This window comes from Mesocricetus auratus, unplaced genomic scaffold (genome assembly GCF_017639785.1).
Source record: "Mesocricetus auratus isolate SY011 unplaced genomic scaffold, BCM_Maur_2.0 Super-Scaffold_100041, whole genome shotgun sequence".
NCBI lineage: Eukaryota > Metazoa > Chordata > Mammalia > Rodentia > Cricetidae > Mesocricetus > Mesocricetus auratus.
The window spans coordinates 5,962,952-5,981,257 of NW_024429218.1; the positions used below are offsets into that span (position 1 = coordinate 5,962,952).

Genomic DNA, 18,306 nt, shown 5'->3' on the forward strand with positions numbered 1-18,306 from the left:
GAGGACTGCAGTTTGGGTATTTCTTTCCTTACAGTGCTGTGTTATGGATAGCTAGTTCTGTGATAGCCACCGGAATACTTTAAATAGTTGTGAATGGGGGGAGGGGCACAGCGTGTATGTGGGGGTCAGAGAACGATTTATGGGAGTCGGTTGTTTCCTTCCCTCTGCCACGGGGGTCCCAGGGATTGAACTCAGGTCATCAGGCTTGTTGACAGGTGCCTTTACCTGATGAGTCACATGGCCAGCCCCAGAATAATGTTTTACCTTGGTAGACCTTTGGGGAAATTTATCAGAGACGATTGTAACCATAAAAACGGAAACCCGGAAGCCCGGTCACCCCTTCCTTCTCGTGCAAGCCTTTTCTTGTACCTCTGTTGTTGCTGTCGCCACTTGTACTGCCGATGCAAGAGCATCTTTAGTCAGAAGTGCTTTCTGGGAACCAGGCACTGTGCCAACGGCTTCTTGCAACTTCTCATTTAACCCTCGGCAGCACCAGAGGGTCAGCACTAAACCTAGTCTATAGATGAGAAAGCCGAGACTGGGAGGCTTTGGCTGTAAGAAACATGAGCAGAGACCCAGCCCTGGCTGACTACAAAGGCTTGGCTTGTGACCACTTAATTAGCTATTACCTAATTTCTATTTCTCAGTTAAGCGAACTGTCTTTTGACCTCCGTCTGCTCCACTGTTTATTTTCCTTGGCTTGAAATCATGGCATCGTTTCTAATGCATGTGCTTTTAGTCACTAATCTGGTTACTCTTTCCCCCGTGCGTCTTCAGAATATGTCTACATGCTCCCTTCTTCCTGGGTAGTCTTCACAACATCTTAGACATCTTGCCCCTCCCCCCCAGCCCCCGCCCCATCACCCTGCCCCCACCCCAGCCCTCCAAAGAACCCTGATGATTCTGCTGTTCTAGTACTTTCTACACAGGTTAGGCCCTGTTTAGCTGGCCTTTCCTTTCCTTTCCTTTCCTTTCCTTTCCTTTCCTTTCCTTTCCTTTCCTTTCCTTTCCTTTCCTTTCCTTTCCTCCCTCCCTCCCTCCCTCCCTCCCTCCCTCCCTCCCTCCTTCCCTCCCTCCCTCCTTTTAGGTCCCATCTCAAATATCCAAGTATAATACTCAACCGATCTTCTTGCCTCACCTCTCAAGTGCTGGGATTATAGGCGTGTGCCCTCTTCCAGATGATGTGGTAGTAAGCTCACCTCTCAAGTGCTGGGATTATAGGCGTGTGCCCTCTTCCAGATGATGTGGTAGTAAGCTCACCTCTCAAGTGCTGGGATTATAGGCGTGTGCCCTCTTCCAGATGATGTGGTAGTAAGCTCACCTCTCAAGTGCTGGGATTATAGGCGTGTGCCCTCTTCCAGATGATGTGGTAGTAAGCTTTGTGCATGCTAGCCTAGCACTCCTGACAGCCGGGTTACTCTCCGCCTGGTTCTCTCTATTGAGTAATTCTCCATACTCCCAGGAAAGATGAAGGCTCCCCCCCCACACCTTTTCATTTCCAGCCTTTCCTTCTCACCTGTTAATCTGTTGTTCTGGGGTTCGGCCACATGAACCACGAAGTTCCAAAGATCTTTTTTGGGAGGAGCTGGGCTTTCAGGGTGGGAGTGACTGAGCATCCACAGCCCAGCACAAACCCCAGTGCTTTAGACTGTCTGGGTGATGCACAGTGACCGAGATTGTTTACAAACGGCCTTAGGAACCAGCGTTTCTCTGTGCTGATTTAGTTTAAGGTGTCAGGTGTGGCAGTCAGGAGGGGATGTCTCTGGAGTGGACCATGGGAGGGATGGCCCAACGGTGGGTTCCTTTCTTTTGGTCTCCATGTAGATGACTCCACTGCTGTTAAGGCATTTTATTGTTTGAGTGTGTCAATGGCATGAATTTTAAATACAGCTTTCTTTCACATGTACTCAAGACTTGAGCGATTTTCCAGGATGAGTCCTTCCTGCTGTTGACAAGAGAGACATCCTGTCTGTTGAGACGATTACTGCAGATGGCCACTCTTGCTCATTAGATGTGGGATTTGTTTTGTTTGTTTTGTTGGGGGTCTCAGGTAGCTCAGATTGGCCTTGAATTCTCCGAGCAGCTGAAGATGACCTTGAACTCCAGATCCTCTGTCTGTGCCCCCTGAGTGCTGGATGACAAGCGTGTGTCTCCCACACTGGCGTTAAACGTAGGTTAGCCTGGGAGAGAAAGGCTCCTCACTCATTCTTGTGGCTCCATTCGCTATTGTCAGCCTTGACTGTTCTCTGTGTCCATAACTGTCCCTGGGGACCTTTGAAGGCTCGGTTTGGGCACGTGGATACAGAACCTGGCCAAGGTTTAACCCCTGCAGGGATTGATGAGGAATATGAGACTTTAAAACTCCTGCTAAACACTGGTCATAAAATGATTTAAAACTAAAGAAAAAGGTTTAAAAACTTTTAAGTTAACATTTTAAGAATTCCATATGCATATAGTCTTACATGTGAAATTATGTTTGAAAGTTAGTATTCACCTGCTGTTATCTCATTAAATCATGATCTTCTTTATGCTTTCAGAAGGTGGTTTAGAAAAAAAAAAGAAGATGGTTTAGTTTTTCTCACCTGAAGCACATCAAATTGTTTAAAAAATCCCAGGTCCCCATTTGGTCGTATGTGCCAACATGCCCCACAGGACAGCTTGACAGAATGGAAGCGGAGCACAGTCCCCAGGATTAAGCTCTATTCTTCAGTTATTTACAGCTGTGACTTTAAAAGAAGCTCTGTCATTAACTGAGCCCATGCTTTCCCTTGTAAAAGAAGGGAGTGAAACACTGTTGGCTTCTACTTTGTTGTAGTTTAAGTGTTCAATTAATTTACTTTTTTTCTAAATATATATATATTAAATACATTATATATATATATATATATTAGATTAGATGCAGCCTCTGTGTAAAACACATAGAAGTGGTATTTAAGAACTATTTCCCCAGTTTACATTTAATACATTTATTTAAAACCCTAAGCAATTAGATTTAAGCACTACTCTGGTGTTATGGAGTATAGTCTTTATAGTAATATTGTTGTGTGTTACGTTTCTAGATTTATTTTGCTGACTGAAGCCTTGTTAGGTAGGAAGGCTCATACTTGCAATCCCAGCATTTGGGTGACTGAGTCAGGAGGATCTCATTCAAGGCCAGCCTGGGCTGTATATGGAGGCTTTGCCTCAAAAAAAAAAAAAAAAAAAAAAACAAAACTAACAGAAAGCGGAGTTTAACAACAACTCATTCTATAGCCACCGGGCTCTTGTAATTTTTTCGGATGCTTGTAAGAAAAAAACTGTGGTAACGAAGCTTCTCCTTCAGAGGTTACAACACTCAGCACCTGCTCTCGTCCCTTATTTAAGTGACAGACAGGGACCATCCCATGCTGGCAACCACAACAGAGCTGCCTGTAAGTCTGTATCAGCCACTTAATAACTAGTGACCCATTGTTTGGGAAAAGTTTTTACTCACTTTAGATCTTAGGTTCTTTGTCTGCAGCATGGAGATGGCATTAAGATCCATCTCAAAGTGTCATTGGCATGGCCACAAAGAGCTAGTCCTGGTGAAACTCAGTATTTTCTGGGCTGTGTACTGTGATCCATAACTTACAGGTCCAGTCACATTTATGTATCTTTGCATATCTCTGTCTTCTTTTGTCTGCTAGCCATCAGAAGGCACACCCAGGCATATGTTCTGGAACCTACTCTGGCATTTAATTTCTGGCAGGTATGCCCAGAGGACAGCTGGGAATGTCTAAAGAAATAGTTTTGTTTCCACGGTTGGAAGGAGCTACAGGCACCCCGTTGGTAGAGACTAGGGGTGTGGTGTGCATGGCCGCCCCTCCTCCAGTCCAGACATCCACACTGCTAAGGCTGAGAAGCTGACCCAGGTCTGAGGTGCACACAGACTCCGGTCGTACTGCAACTGTACACTGTTACAATGGCACTCGCACACAGGTCTTACAAAGATCAGCAAGCTGCTTCCTTATGACGTATTACTAGAAGTTTAACAGTCCTGTGGTAGCTGGAGACACTGCATTATCCAAAACTAAACTGACGCATCAACACAAGTCGGCACATTGGTGCTCTCTGGTGACTTGACATTTCAGGTGTAATCCTGACAAGGACATGCATTTTAAAATCAAATGTTACATGAATTCAAAAGCAACTTTAAAAAAATTACATTTGAAACAAGCATTAACTGGAACTCCCACAGCATATCCTAGGGTTCCTTGGAATACTGCTTGAAAATTGTGTACGTGAGGTTCTCTTCTCAGGTCTGGCTCTGGTTTAGGATGAGGTAGAAGATGTAATCCCCAGTGGCCAAGGTTTTTCACAGAGCGGTTTAGCCATCATCAGATCGCAGACTGGAAACCAGGACTCCTTCGTCATCTTGCACGCCCCTCCCCCTCATGGGGGGCAGCACAGGGCCAAGGCAAGTGTGTTCTGGTCTCTTTCCCTCTTTCACTAATGACCCTTGGCTCAATCCAAGCCACTGATCCTCCCAGGCCCACGCTGCATTGTGTAGGTCAGTGACTGTCTTAAAGGAAACCGAGTGTCTCGGTGAGGAAGGACAGGGCTCTGCAGCTTCAGTGGGTGCTCTGGAGTCTCGTGCCTCTGTCCGTGAGCTCTGTTCCCCACCTGCAGGCAGTCATGGCATGTCCTCCCTATTTCGTTGAAGATGACTTAACCCCCTTGTAATTATTTAAATGTTTGCTGTGCTCCTTATGAAACCAAAGCATGTTGTATGTGTGTGTAGGTCAGAGAGAGACAACTGAACAACTTGTGAGAGTTGGTTCTCTCCTTCCATCACATGGGTGCCAAGGAATGAACTCAGGTCATCAGGCATGATGGCAGTCACGTCTACTAACTAAACCATGTCACCCACCCAAGAATGCTCTCTGAGTACTTTGTGTGGAGTTGCTCTTTGGAGACCATGTCTTAGAGAGAATCTCCCTGTAGATGCCCAGTTTCCTTCGCACCTTATCAATGCCCACCATTGAGGACTGAAGTTCTGTAATTATTTTGCCCGTGCCCATTTCTTTTATGCATTCGTATTTATCTTTAATTGATTGTACATACGCATAGGAGCAGATCTGATTCCTTTAAATGGCAGTCCAGTCCATCAAGTGCACTTTAGAGCCAGAATGTTTGTAACAAATACTGAAAGGGAGACAGGGCCTCTTGACTAGTGAGACTTCCTTGTGGTGTGGAGCGTCGGCCATCTGTGAGGTGTGTGAGCAGAAGTCAGGGCAGGTGCTGTGAAAGCCCGTATGGGTTGAGGTCCATGTGCATGGATCTTCCTCTGTGTGTAATACGAATGAAGTAGACGTCACAGTAAGACACAGATCATTGCTTTTCTTCAAGTGATTCCCTCTTAAAGGAAAACAGCCTCGTTTTACTTTTCTCTGCATATGTAGGCTTTTTAAAGATAGCATTGTTTAAATGATGACAATTATTTGGCCATATTAATGATAAGATCCAGGTTTCGTGTACTCATCTCCGTGAACATGTTTCTGATAATTGATAGAAAGGGTCCCAGCCTACGTGTTTTTCTTTTTACATCCTCTCTTTAGATGCACAGGCCTGAGAAATAAAACTGGGGTAGACAGTGTTTTCTGTTTTTCTTTTGTGTTGTTGGCTGTATTTATACTTCCTCAACACACTGCAATGCTGTGATACAGTTAGAATGAAGACCCAGGTTGGTAGCACCAGACAAGCTTATGTCACTGCAGCACAAAGCTGGCTTGTCACTCTGCAGGTGTCTTGTCAAAGGCCCACGACGTCCCAGTTTCACTGACGATGTTGGATTTCCTATTTCTCTTAAGTCTAATGCAGCATGTCTTCTGATAAACCTTCCTGGAAGGGGTTCACCTGTCCCGTGAGATCCACTCCATGTGGCCACCCTCTCTGAAGTTGGAATTCTTCTCAGTATTTTACCTTTCCTTGTCTCATCCTAGAAGTTACACATGTTTGCAAATGAAAGGCGTAGCATGGAAGCCATTTCTGTTCACTTTGAATGGTTCCTTCTGAATGGCAGGGAAGCACACACACAATACGCACACGGGAAGCACACACATCATAGTACACACACACTGAGCGCTGTGCTGGGACCGAGCAGGATGCACTGGGGAGGGTTTATGGCGGTTCTGGAAGGAGGTGTGGGCAAAGCTTAGGCATTAGCTTGCCGCTGGTAGCCGCCCAGGAAGGGGTTGGAAAATGTAGAGGGAAGAAGAAAATAGAGCATCCTGGGATGAGGTAGGCAGCGCCCATCTGAGAATTGCTCTAGAGACCATCGCTGTTCCCTTGCTTTAAGGCTTTGGTGGCAGTGTCCCCAAAGGCTAGGCTATCCATTAGCGATGCTAGAGTCCACGTAGTTTTTCAGAGGTATACCAGTACACCCGTGCTCTCGGCAGGGAGCAAAGCTTGGAACTTTACCTCTGCCATGCTAGCCTTGCCCTGATGATACGTCCGGGGAAGCACTCTGACTCCCTTGGTGGAAATGTCAGGGTTCTTCGTTTGTGCTGACCGTGGTGCTATTAGGATGCCATCAGTGTCTCAGTACTTTAGAGTGAACGCATTTTATCATTCAGTGAGTACAGATGGGGCCTCTGCTGTGTGCCAGGCACAGTTCTATGCTCTTGACACGCATCAACTTTAAAAGCAGAGGTCAGTGTCTGGAGTCGAGAGAACACATTATCTCTAATACTCAACTCATGTGCCGGGGCTGCCACAACAAAGCGCTTAAACAACAGATACTTAGTTCCTGCAGTTCTGGAGGCTGGGAGCCCAGCATCAAGTTGTCAGCAGGTTTGATTTCTCCTGAGGCCTCTCTGCTCAGCTTGTAGATGGTTTCTTTTCTATGTCCTCACTTGACCTTTCCCCCATGTAGAGACATCTCTGGTGTCTCCCTTCATAAAACGAGACAGACAAAGTATTTCTTACAGCCACTGGCACTGATTATGACCCTACCTTTGTTGAACTAACTTCAGTGTCCCCATAAAGCCCTCATGCAAATACTCACATCGGGAAGGTAGAGCTTTCACCTTTCATAGAGATTGGGGTGGGGGGCCTAATGCGTGTTATTAAATGGTAAGCGTTCATATTTGGGAGAATGAAAAGATTAGAGCAGGTAAGGAAGACTGGGAGTACATTGGGTGAAGGTCACTGTATTAAACAGATGGTCAGTGTGGGCCTCACTGAGCACGTGGTATTTGAACCACGGCTCTACTGGCTTTGTTAAAACACAGGGTCCCAGGTGGAGATGCAGTGTGGCGAGGGAAGTCAGGGACGCAAGGACCTAGGTTCTAGCCCCAGCTCTGCGTAATTATAATCGTCAGATCTGGAGATGTTCCTCTAGCTCTTGGGTCCAGTTTGCAAATATGCCAAGCCCTTCCAACTGATAGTCTAAAGTAAGCATGCTTAGAAATGAGAAATATCACTGTAGTATATTGGACCAGGACTGTGTTAGCTTTGGGGACTGATTTTCTCGTTCTTGTTTGCTAAGATGGGACAAGCTAAGCTCTTGCTAAGAAGAGTTGATAACAACACTGATTGGGATGAAACCAAACTACAAACGCATCCTATGTGGCACAGCCGCTATTAGCACTACGTGGGTCTTTGACGGGGAGGGGAGGGGCAGTGTGATGGGGGCACCGCCTGCTGCCCGTGGCCTATGCTGGGTGTGTGCCCAGGGGAAAGGCCTGGTACAGAGTAGCCAGCCCATAGAAACCACCGCCATGACAGGCTGGTTAGCTTTGTTCTAACTATAGTTTCCATGCCAGCTGCCCATGGTTTCAAAACAACAAAAAAACGAAGAAAGGGGGCAACAGTGAACAACTTTGGAGTTTGGGTACGGTGATGAAGATGCCACTCTTGGAGAAGTCTGTGTGGGAGCTCTCAGAGCTATCCTTGCAACTGTTCTGTAAATCTAAAATCGTTCCAAAGTATTAAAAAAAAAAAGACCAAATTGAAACACAACAAAACTCTTATTTCACATGAAGATGACCTAGGCTCCGCAAGCATTTTCACTCACGGTGACAACACAAGCTACATGGTTTCTGTGCTTAGTGCCCATTGGTAATAAGGTGGGGTAATGGATCTCCGGTCCTGGTGTTCTTTTTGGCAGAATTCGACATTCTTAACCTTTCCACCCACCCCAGGGGTTCAGTTTTAGATACTGCTGCTGACTCCTATTTTTATTTCGATATTCGACAGCAGAATAATTTCGTGAGCCATTGTTTAACGATGGAATTAGCTGGAGAATGTGCTGAGAGGCCGGGGAGGCTACAGCGTGTCCAGGGAAGAAAGTTTAGAGAAACCACGGAGACAATGCTTTATACAGACAGCACTTGGAAAACACCCCAGGTCTAATACATGCTGAAGCTCACACCCAACTGAGGCCGAGGCTCGCGGGGTGCGCTGCATAAGGGTGTGCTCAGGGTTAGCCTTTTTGGCCACTTTGGCTCCTTCAGCTGTTAAACACAAGGTAAAGTGTGGGCAACTTAGAGGGGGAGTGGGGAGACATAATCTTTCTTCTTCTTCTTCTTTTGACAGCTGCAAGCCAGACGGAGCCCATGAATCTTAACTTTAAAGTGAAGGAGGAACCCAAGGAAGAGGAGTCCCTAAGCACACCTTTGCCTCGGTCCAGTTACGTCTTCAGCCCGGAACCGGAAGTGGCGACCCCTAACCTCTCGGAGGATCCACTGACGCCCCAGGAAGGCAAGGGCAACGTGCCAAGGCGGGACATGTCTGCTAAAGCTGCCTCGGAACTCCTCATGAAGCTCTCAGGTACCCAACGGATTCTAAAGTATTTCCATTCTGGTCGTTTCACGTGCAAGCCAACTGGAGCGCTTCCTGCGTGGGTTATGACTAACCTAATGGTGGTGGTGGCGTGAAAACGGCGAAGTGTAGGGATGATCAGATCGGGTCGCTTGGCTTCAGTGCCTATGCTACATGCACGAGTTTCTCCGTCTCTGTCTCTGCACTGTAGCTGTCTAGACATCGGCTTCAGTGCCTGTGCTCAATGTTCGTTTCTCTTTGTGCTGTGCCTATGTAGCTACAGCTCTCTATTTCTGAATAGCATTAGAGATGGTTAGAAATCATCACTGGCCTGAGATGATCTAGACGATGACTTTAAATGGATTCAAACAATAGTCACAGGATTTCTTCTAATTGATCAAAATACCTTTTCTTAAGAGCAGATCCCATGTCGTTTATGCATTTATACTGTGTTCTTTAAGGATTATTCAAATATTTTCCTTGTCTTGGGGAGCAGTTGGGGTGGCACTTAAAGAAAGTAATTACCAATAGAGTAGCAATGAGTGATTTTAGGAATAGAGAACTGCCTGATGGGATGTTACAAAAATTAACCTGTTCTTAAGATGAATGAATGACTCCACTAATACCTAGATGTAATCTCAACTATAAGAAAAAACCGGGTTGTAAATTGCAGCCAGTTATTTGGATTTTTTTGGTAGCAGTATCTACCTGGTTCTCTGCAATAGGCAGAAAATTTAGTGTCTTCTTTGGTGGCTGGGTATGGCTTTCAGAACATGGAAGAAAAAGCTATGTCGGTAATCATACCTGCCAAGTCATAGCTGTACTCTGTTCGCTGCCTCCTAAAGGTAATTTTCAGGAGCTGTGCCTGAAATGCTAATGTGAATCAAATGTTTTTCATTGGGAACTTGCCGTGCTTGGAGGATGAGAGCAAGAACTGCCTTAGCGGGGCTCCTCTGTGATCCGTGATCTCATCAGCGACTCGTTCTGACGGTGTTTCTTGGTTTACTAGCAGGTCCGAAAGTAAGAAATGAATAGTGATTTACTTAAGAGTCAGCATTTCAGAGCAGTTGAAATTCCTGTGTCTGCCAGTTGGTGGGGTTAAGAATTCCTGTCTTTGATGTTAATCCAAGGCACCCTGGAATGTGAGGGGAAATATGATCTGCTGGTGTAAAGCATGATGGAGCCATCGTGGTTCTACGTAACTCCCTCTCCCCAGACTTCGCAGTGATGCTGTAGTAGTTAGTGTATCGTACATTGCTGGAGGTCTAGCACGACCCCAAAGCTGGGAAGCTGAAACAGTCATCTTAGAACCCATATCATTTAGTATATTTGTGTCTCCCTCCTGTGCTAAAGTATCTCAGTGACATAGTCAGCCATCTGTTGTTATTGTCCAGTCAGTCCAAAGGGGTCACCCGCTCTCCTTGTTCTCCCTGGGGTAGCTCTCCCAACACAATGGCTTAAACTCTCTTTCCCCCGTGATGCCTGTGTCCTCCTCGATGGTAAATTCTGCCAGCTAATATTGACGTTTCAGATTATGATGGAGAGCAGAGAAGGTACCACACTAAAAGAGATTGTGAAAGTGTTGAATGAGATTTCAGGGCAGATGTTCTTTAAGGAAAATATTTTATCTTCATCCCTTTGGATGATGCTATTTGAGAGACTGAAATAGAAAACTATTTTCGAGATGATAACGAGACCCCTCCCAAAGAGAGAAATGCTGTCATGAACATCTAATGATATTTGTAGGCAATGAAGACTCTAAGTGTGTACATGCCTTTTACTGAGTGTGTGTGGGGCTTAACAGTAGCTGAATGAATGGTCCTGTTTTTGAAGGGTATCCATGCTTCATAATGTGGAAATAAACTTTCATGAAGATTGATAACTGTTTTCTTTCCTGAAAAAATTCTATGTAGGCAAGACTTGGGTCAAGGATACACACATCCAATCCCTGCGTTTCTGTTCTCTTGTCAGTAGTGCTTCAGACTGTATTCTTTGAGTGCACTGATACTGTTTCTCTTAATTTCATCAGCAGGTCAGGTGGCCATTGAAATCCTTACCAACAGAACTAACAGTAAGAGACTTTTAAATTTCCTCTTATCCCTAGTGGAATAATACCGTCAGTCACATGCCCTGAAGATGGCTGTAATTCTTTTTTTGTTTGTTTGTTTGTTTGAGGTAGCGTTTCCCTGTGTAGCTGTGTAGACCACATCAGATTGGCCTCAAAGTCACAGAGATCCACCTGCCTCTGCCTCCCAAGTGCTGGGACTAAAGGCGTGCGCCACCACTGCCCAGCTGACGCCTGTAATCCTTTACTGTTACCTACATGTGGCCTTTACCTGTCCGGTGTAAGAAAACAGAGTGGGATCCAGTCAGGGAGTCCTTGCGCTGAGGTGCTCTGGCATACCATGGCCAGGCCTTGCTTTCTTAAGTCCTAAGTTGGGTGAGTGGGTTAAAATCAAATCAAATGTCTTTTCATCCCAATGCCACGAGGTTAAAGGCTCCTTTCGTGGGAGTGAAGTAGGCATTAAGCTCCGTGAAGAGAAGCACGCCTGTAACCCCAGTACACAGGAGACCGAGTCGTATTGTGAGTTTGAGTTCACCAAGAAAACCCCGTAAACATCGATGTTTCTCTTCACTAATAGATTAAAGTTCTTGCAAAAGGAGCGTGCAATAAGAAGTCTTAAGTTCTCTGTGTTGAAGATAGCATTTTAACAGTCATGCCCTGAATGACATCCGAGTAAGGGACCTTAGCACCTTCTGATTCCCTTGCAGACAGGAGTAAGTATCCACTTCCCAAGGCCAGTACAGAGCCAGGGTGGCAGCTGCCTCCAGAGTCTTACTGTAGGTATTCTGTGGACAGCCATCCTCATATCTTCCCACCGTACACAGTCTCTCTTACAGACTCTTTCATTTTCTGCAAAATCCTTCGGTCAGAAAGAACCTGTGTGAAACACCCTTAGCGGTCCCTTCTTAGCCAGTGTGGCGTACACATTCAGTTCTTAGCCAGTGTGGGGTACACATTCAGGGACTCTAGTGGACGTCTGAAACTGCAGAGAGCACTGAGCCCTCTAAATCCCCACCCCATACATTCTAGCATTGATAATACTTAAGTTATGGTTAGGCACAGTAAGAAAATAGCAAATACAGCAATTTCTTTTGTTTGATTTTTGAGACCAGGTCTCACTGTATAGCCCTGGCTGGCCTACACTCACAGAGGTCTGCCTGCCTCTGCCTCTAGAGTGATGGGATTAAAGGCATTCACTGCTCCGCTTAGCTGCAACAGTGTATTATAATACAAGTTGTTCAAACCTATAAATAGTTTGTTGTGGAATTATCATTTGCTATTTTGGGAACATGGTTGACTGTAGTAACCGACAGCATGGAGGATGAAACCTCAGAGAAGGCAGGGAGATGACAGGGCTATAGTAACAGTAGTGCATGGAAGACACTTTCCTTTGTTTCTGTTTTGATCCAAAGAGCAGCTTAAGGAAGAGGGTTTTCTTCCTCTCTTTGCTTATTCATTTTCTTATATAGGTTTTCAGTGAATTAACAAAATAAACTAGTCAATGATTTGGGCTGTTTCCATGTTTAAATTAGCTCATGTTCATCCCAGAGGGATGCATGATGGGCACATAGCCCAGTCACACACCCATCACATGTGGCTTCCCATGTGGGGAAACCTGTGGAGGAAGGGTGCTTTCCAGTTGGATACTTGGGTAATCTAGGGAGACACACAGAGTTAGAGCCAGCCACCCCTCCCATGCATGGCCACCCCTCCCATGCATGGCCTGTGTGTTGGGAGAGTTTTCTTCTTTACGGTGATTTACATCCCCTCCCAGCTGTTAATTGTGAAGTTGCGTGCACAACGGTAAATTGATACCCGCTTTGAGGAAATGACTGGATGTAGTGAGTGCCTGTTATGTGACACACAGCAACTCAGACCATCAAACTTCCCTGCTAAGCCTATGCTTTGCCAAAGGTAATCCCCCAAGCCTTCATCTAAAGAGGCCAACATTTCAAAGGTTAGCGCTGAGGGCGCGTAGCATTAGACTTGATGGGAGTGCTAGTCAAGGTACTGTCAGACTCATTTGGTAATGCCTGGTGACCTTGTAAACTTATGTCATAAATGTGGTCACGGACATGACATTTACCCAGTGCTGTGCTTTGAGAAAAGTAGGTATATGCAAAAAGATAAGCAGAGGCCGCCTCTCTTCCTCTGGAATCGCATGTTGACTGGGATTGCACGTGTAGAATATGCTGTAGACAGTTGGACAAGCCTAAAGGAGCAGTTAAGATGTTTGAGCCGGGCTGCGGTGGCACACCCCTTTAATCTCAGCACTCAGAAGGCAGAGGCAGGTGGATCTGTGTGAGTTCAAGGTCAGCCTGGTCTACAGAGCTAGTTAAAGGATAACCAAAGCTACACAATGAAACCTTATGTAGAAAAAAACAAAAACAAAAACCCAAAACAACCATAAAAGAAAGACATTTAAAATGAAAATTCTGGGGCTAGAGAGATGTGTTACAGAATTCCTGCCCGGGTCCATCACCGCTTCAGAGCCCCCGAGGAATACACATAGACTCTACCACTTACAATGCTGCTGGCCAATGTCTAGGACTTATTATTGGCTAGATCTGTCTCAGGTATTCACCCATAGCTACTAATATATGTAATTCTACAAGGTCTTATCTTACTGAGAACTCCAGACTCATGCATCCTCTCCTCCCAGGATCACATGGCAACTTCCTCCTCCATTTCCCAGAATCCTCCTCCTTTCCTAGTCCTGCCTTTCTTGCTTCCCTATTAGCCAACAGTGTTTTATCCATTAATCAATAAGAGAGACATATACACAGAAGGACTTCTGCCGTCAGAGATGGCTCTTTGGTTAAGAACATACACTGAGAACAAGAGTTGGGCCCCATCACCATGGCGAGCAGCTCCCTATCATACAGGGGAACCTGGCACCTCGACTCCACAGGTACCTGCACTTATATCCATATACCCTTCTCTGCCCCCTGTACACATAGGTAAAAAGTATATCTTTATAAAGAAAAGAATTATTCCAGGCTGTGGAAACGTCTCATTAGATAAAGTCCTTGCTATGCAAGCTTGAGCATCTGAATTCTGATCCTCTGAAAAGCCAGGCATTGCAAGGCACCTCTCCAGTCCCAGCACCTGGAGGCTGACACAGGAGCATCCCTGAGGCCAGTCAGTCTGGCCTATCATTGACTCAGCGAGTGCTCCTGTCACAACAACTAAGACGGGGATGGTTATAAACCGCCCAAAGTGGGTCCTGGGAGCTGGACTCTAATCTTCTGCCCGCACTCTTTCCCTCTGTGCGGTCGCTGCAGTCTTGGCCTCTTTTCTTTATAAGCCATATAGCCTCCAGTTTTTCTTTATAAGCCATGCAGCCTCCGATTTTTGTTTTTTCAGCAATAGAAAATAAACCATTCCTAGGTAAACCCAAGAAAGATGAAGTTTTAAAGTAATTTGCTCTTTGAGACAGGCTCAAGTGAACAGGAAGGGACACAAAGATTGACTTCCCCCACAGTTTTCATGGGGTCCTCTGCCAATAAGTGTTAGAGGCCCCCTTCAGTGTTAGGAAGAAGCAGATGTGCAGACGTGGCAGGATGCAGCAGGCCCTCAGAACCCAGGAGGCCCCTCCTCCGCCCTGAACCTCTCTTGGCATACGGCTACCATTGCTGCTCCAGCAGAGGTAGGAAGCAGTCATGGTCAACAGCGTTTGAGGTGCCCCCTCGTCCAGAAGAACAGCCAGACAGCCTTCTTGATCCCTTTTGAAGAAGGACAGGTATACCTGATAATCAAGATTGTGTTGCTTGCAAGCCTCAGATAATGTCACTTCCTTCATGTCCCTTGCAGTTAAATTTCTGAATTACTCCCAGGCATGTTGGTGTGGATTTTGGAGAAAGTCTTCCTCACTCCAAACATCATCAAACCCATACTATAGACTTTCCTGCTCTGAAGAATTTATTGAGAAAAATGGGAGATTTTAGCTAAATTAATTTTCAGGCCGAAAACAGTTCACTCTTCTACCTGCTACTGTTCCTTTGAAAAGTAGTACTACCTTTCTTGTAACCCTTTATTTATCCTTTTGTCTTTTTGAGATTTTCATGCATGAGTACACTGTGTATGCATGTAGCATGCTTTAAGCAGTGTGTCTTTCATGTTAACTGTACTTTACTATAACAAATATATGACATAAGCAGGTTTACTTTGGCCCAGAATCGGAGGTTCTAGCCCTTGAGTAATCAGCCCCTTTGCCTGGGGCCTGTGGTGGGCCAGCAGCTAGCTCGCTGGGGCAGATGTTTCCCTGAGTATAGTCAGGCAGTAAAAGCGAGGATAGAGAGCCCAGGGTCTCACGGTCACCTGGGAGGGCATGCTCCCAATGGCCCCAAGACTTCCTCCGAGTCTTCACCTGCTTGACGGTGGTGCCACTTGCGGGGGTGTCAGCCTTTAACACATGGGCGTTGGACATGCGCAAGATGTAAGCTAGAATATGCTGTGGCGTCAGCGATAATTTATAGGATGAAAATTGGGCTTTGTTTTATCATCAGAAAATTTGCCTTCATCCAGCTAGCTCTTAAGTAGCGGAGAAGATAGAGACGTTTTTCAAACACTTAGAATTATTTATTTATTTATTTATTTGCATAGTCCTGGTCTTCCTGGGACTCGCTCTTTTCAACTCGCAGAGATCCTCCTGCCTCTGCCTCCTGAGTGCTGGGACTAAGGGTGTGTGCCACCTCATCCCGTCCTGAAGCAGTTTTTAACCCTAATTTTACCTTGTTCCACCCGTATCTGAGGAGATGCTAGCAGGCCTGTGTAAAGTGCTAAGGGCTGGGCTGGGGACGTGCTGAGGGACTTCACCGCTCACAAGGAGCACGTGTTCCGTCCCCCGAAGCTGCAGGGTAGAAGGAAAGCACCGGTTCCCACAGGCCACCTCTGACCCCCACACCTGCATGGTGGCACAGGCACCCCCAAATAAATAAGTAACTGTAGAAATGATGATAAGGAGTTGAGAAGTATCAATAGGAAGGCGTTTTGTCTGTCTGTTTTATGAATTCCTTTCCTTTGTCACATTCTCAAACTCATGCTGCTGGGATACTCGACAGCAACTCAACCTAGCCAGACTCAGATTGGAATCTACTTTTTGATTTGCACCTTTCTGAATACATGGAGAGGTTTATTGAATATGGCATTAGGCTGGACATATTTCAAGTTGTGCTTTAGAGAAGGTTCCATGTTGTTGGTTCTTGGTGTTTTGTTTTTAACGCTACCTAGATTTTCACTGAGCCAGGTGTGGCTGTCTGGGCCTATAAGCATAGTTCTCTGGAGGGAGACAGAGACGAGATGCAGAAGGATCACAGGGCTTTGGCCAGCCTGAGCTTCCCTGAGGGCTGGGGACACACATGGCTCTTCAGTGAAGTGAGGACATGACTCTGACCCCAGAGCCCACCTAAGCACAGGTGTTTCCTTCTGCACCTGGTGTCCAAGCACTGGCGAGGCGGAGACAAGTGAGTCCCCGGGACTCAGTGGCCTGTCAGCGTTGCCCACGGCGACGAGTCAGTGAGAGACCCTGTCTCAAAAACCAAGGGTGGAGGGTGCCTGAGGAGTGACACCCAAAGTTGTCCTCGGACCTTGGCATACACACTACACACACCCTACTCTTTGTGATTGATTTACAGTAACGTTTGGTCAGCTGAAGTGTGTGACTCTGATCACGCTCGGTCTAGTTCAAACTATGCGACCATTAGCATATCTAATCCAGAATACTGCCATTGTCCTTAGAAGAGACTCCATTCATAGAAGTGGTCACCATCCCGGCCTTCACTGTCTCAACCTAGGCAACCGTGAACCAATCTAGGGTCAGTTTTGATAGATTTGCTTACTCAGGACACCTTATATAAATGAACTCGTGTACTTCGTGGTGTTTTATTGTCTGACTTTCCAGCATGTTTCCATGGTCCATTAACTAATTCTATTTTTCAAATAGCATGTTATTTTTGGGAGTGGGAACCCTGATGTGGAAGTCAAAAGACAGCTTGGGGGAGTTGGTTATCTCAACCCAGTGAGTCGAGGGACTGAACTCAAGGTCCTGTGCTTGGTGGCAGGCGTTGACTATCACATTGGCTTCTCCATGTCATTCTGTAGTCCTTTTTATGGCTGGATATTGACAGCTGTGTGGATACATTGTGTTTTCTTTATCCTTTAGTGGAGACATGGTTTGTGTCCTAGTCTTTGCTGCACAGGTTTCCGTGTGGACTTACGGTTCGAATCTTCTTAGGTGTCTGTTAAGTACTGTGTAGTTGATGGGTTAAATGGGAGCTCCCGTTAACCTTTTGAATAACTGCCAGATGTTCTTTTCAAGGCAACAACAGCATCTTTATCCCTTGTAGTAATGTATGAGGTTCCAGTTTCTGCATATCCTTAGGAAAACTTGCTGCCATCTTTTTAATTGGAACCACCATAATGGCACAGCCTAGCAATTTCACTATGGTTTAGATTCACGCCTTCCGAGTGGATGATGATATTTGACACACTCCCACGTACGACTTAACACTTGAATGTCTTCTCTGAAGAAACATCTGTTCGAGTTCTTTGTTCACATGTGTCTCGGGTTCCTTTTGTTTTTGTTTGTTTTCTGGCTTGTTAAAGTTTCTCATATTCTGAACATAAGCCTTACCAGGGAGATGAATGGCAGATTGCTTTTCCCTGACTTTGGTGGGTGTTCATGATAACTTTCTCACAGAGCAGAAGCGCTTGCATTCGATAGAGTCCAGCTCAGCTTTTGTTCCTTTTGTTGCTTATCAGCACCGTTATAGTCCCTGTAATTCTAAAAATTAAATAATGCAGAGTTGTTAGTACTAAAAGGAAAACCCATCTTCGCTTGTATTAGCAGAGTGTCATTTAATTTGCAGGGATATTAAGCCTATGAAACCTGATTTATTGAATTATGCCTACTCAGTTGAGTTGACCTCTCTAATTTTTGATTTGTGTTTTAGCATTAACTTATAAGTGATTTTTAATGGATGCAACCAGCAGTGGGCTCGTAACTAATGACCAGAGCTCCCTCTCAACGCCACGTTCACTTCTCGACCCTGTCTCCACGTGTGTGTGTGTGCACGCGCGTGTGCATATGTATGTATGTGTGTGTATATGTATGCATGTGTATATGTGTGTATGTGTGTATATGTGTGTATGTATGTATGTATGTGTGTGTATATGTATGTATGTGTGTGTATGTATGTATGTGTGTATGTATGTATGTGTGTATGTATGTATGTGTGTATGTATGTATGTGTGTATATGTATGCATGTGTATATGTGTGTATGTGTGTATATGTGTGTATGTATGTGTATATGTGTGTATGTATGTATGTATGTGTGTGTGTGCATGTGTGTATGTGTGTGTATGCATGTGTGTATGTATGTATGTGTGTGTGTATGTATGTATGTATGCACCCACTTCCAGATGTACTCACACAGTCCATAAGCTGGTGACTAAATCT

General features: G+C 45.5%; 1 protein-coding gene across 10 annotated transcripts in view; it reads left to right on the forward strand.

The window, feature by feature from the left end:
- The window catches only part of Znf827 (zinc finger protein 827), a 178,871-nt gene that overhangs the window by 56,289 nt on the left and 104,276 nt on the right, over positions 1 to 18,306 (forward strand). For 7 of the 10 annotated variants that reach the window (XM_040734814.1, XM_040734815.1, XM_040734816.1 and 4 more), the window contains exons 5-6: positions 8,557 to 8,790; positions 10,811 to 10,852. In XM_040734814.1, coding sequence (XP_040590748.1) covers positions 8,557 to 8,790; positions 10,811 to 10,852 — 276 coding nt within the window. The remainder of the gene's footprint in view (positions 1 to 8,556; positions 8,791 to 10,810; positions 10,853 to 18,306) is intronic. The other 3 variants (XM_040734811.1, XM_040734812.1, XM_040734817.1) reach the window with 1 other exon arrangement.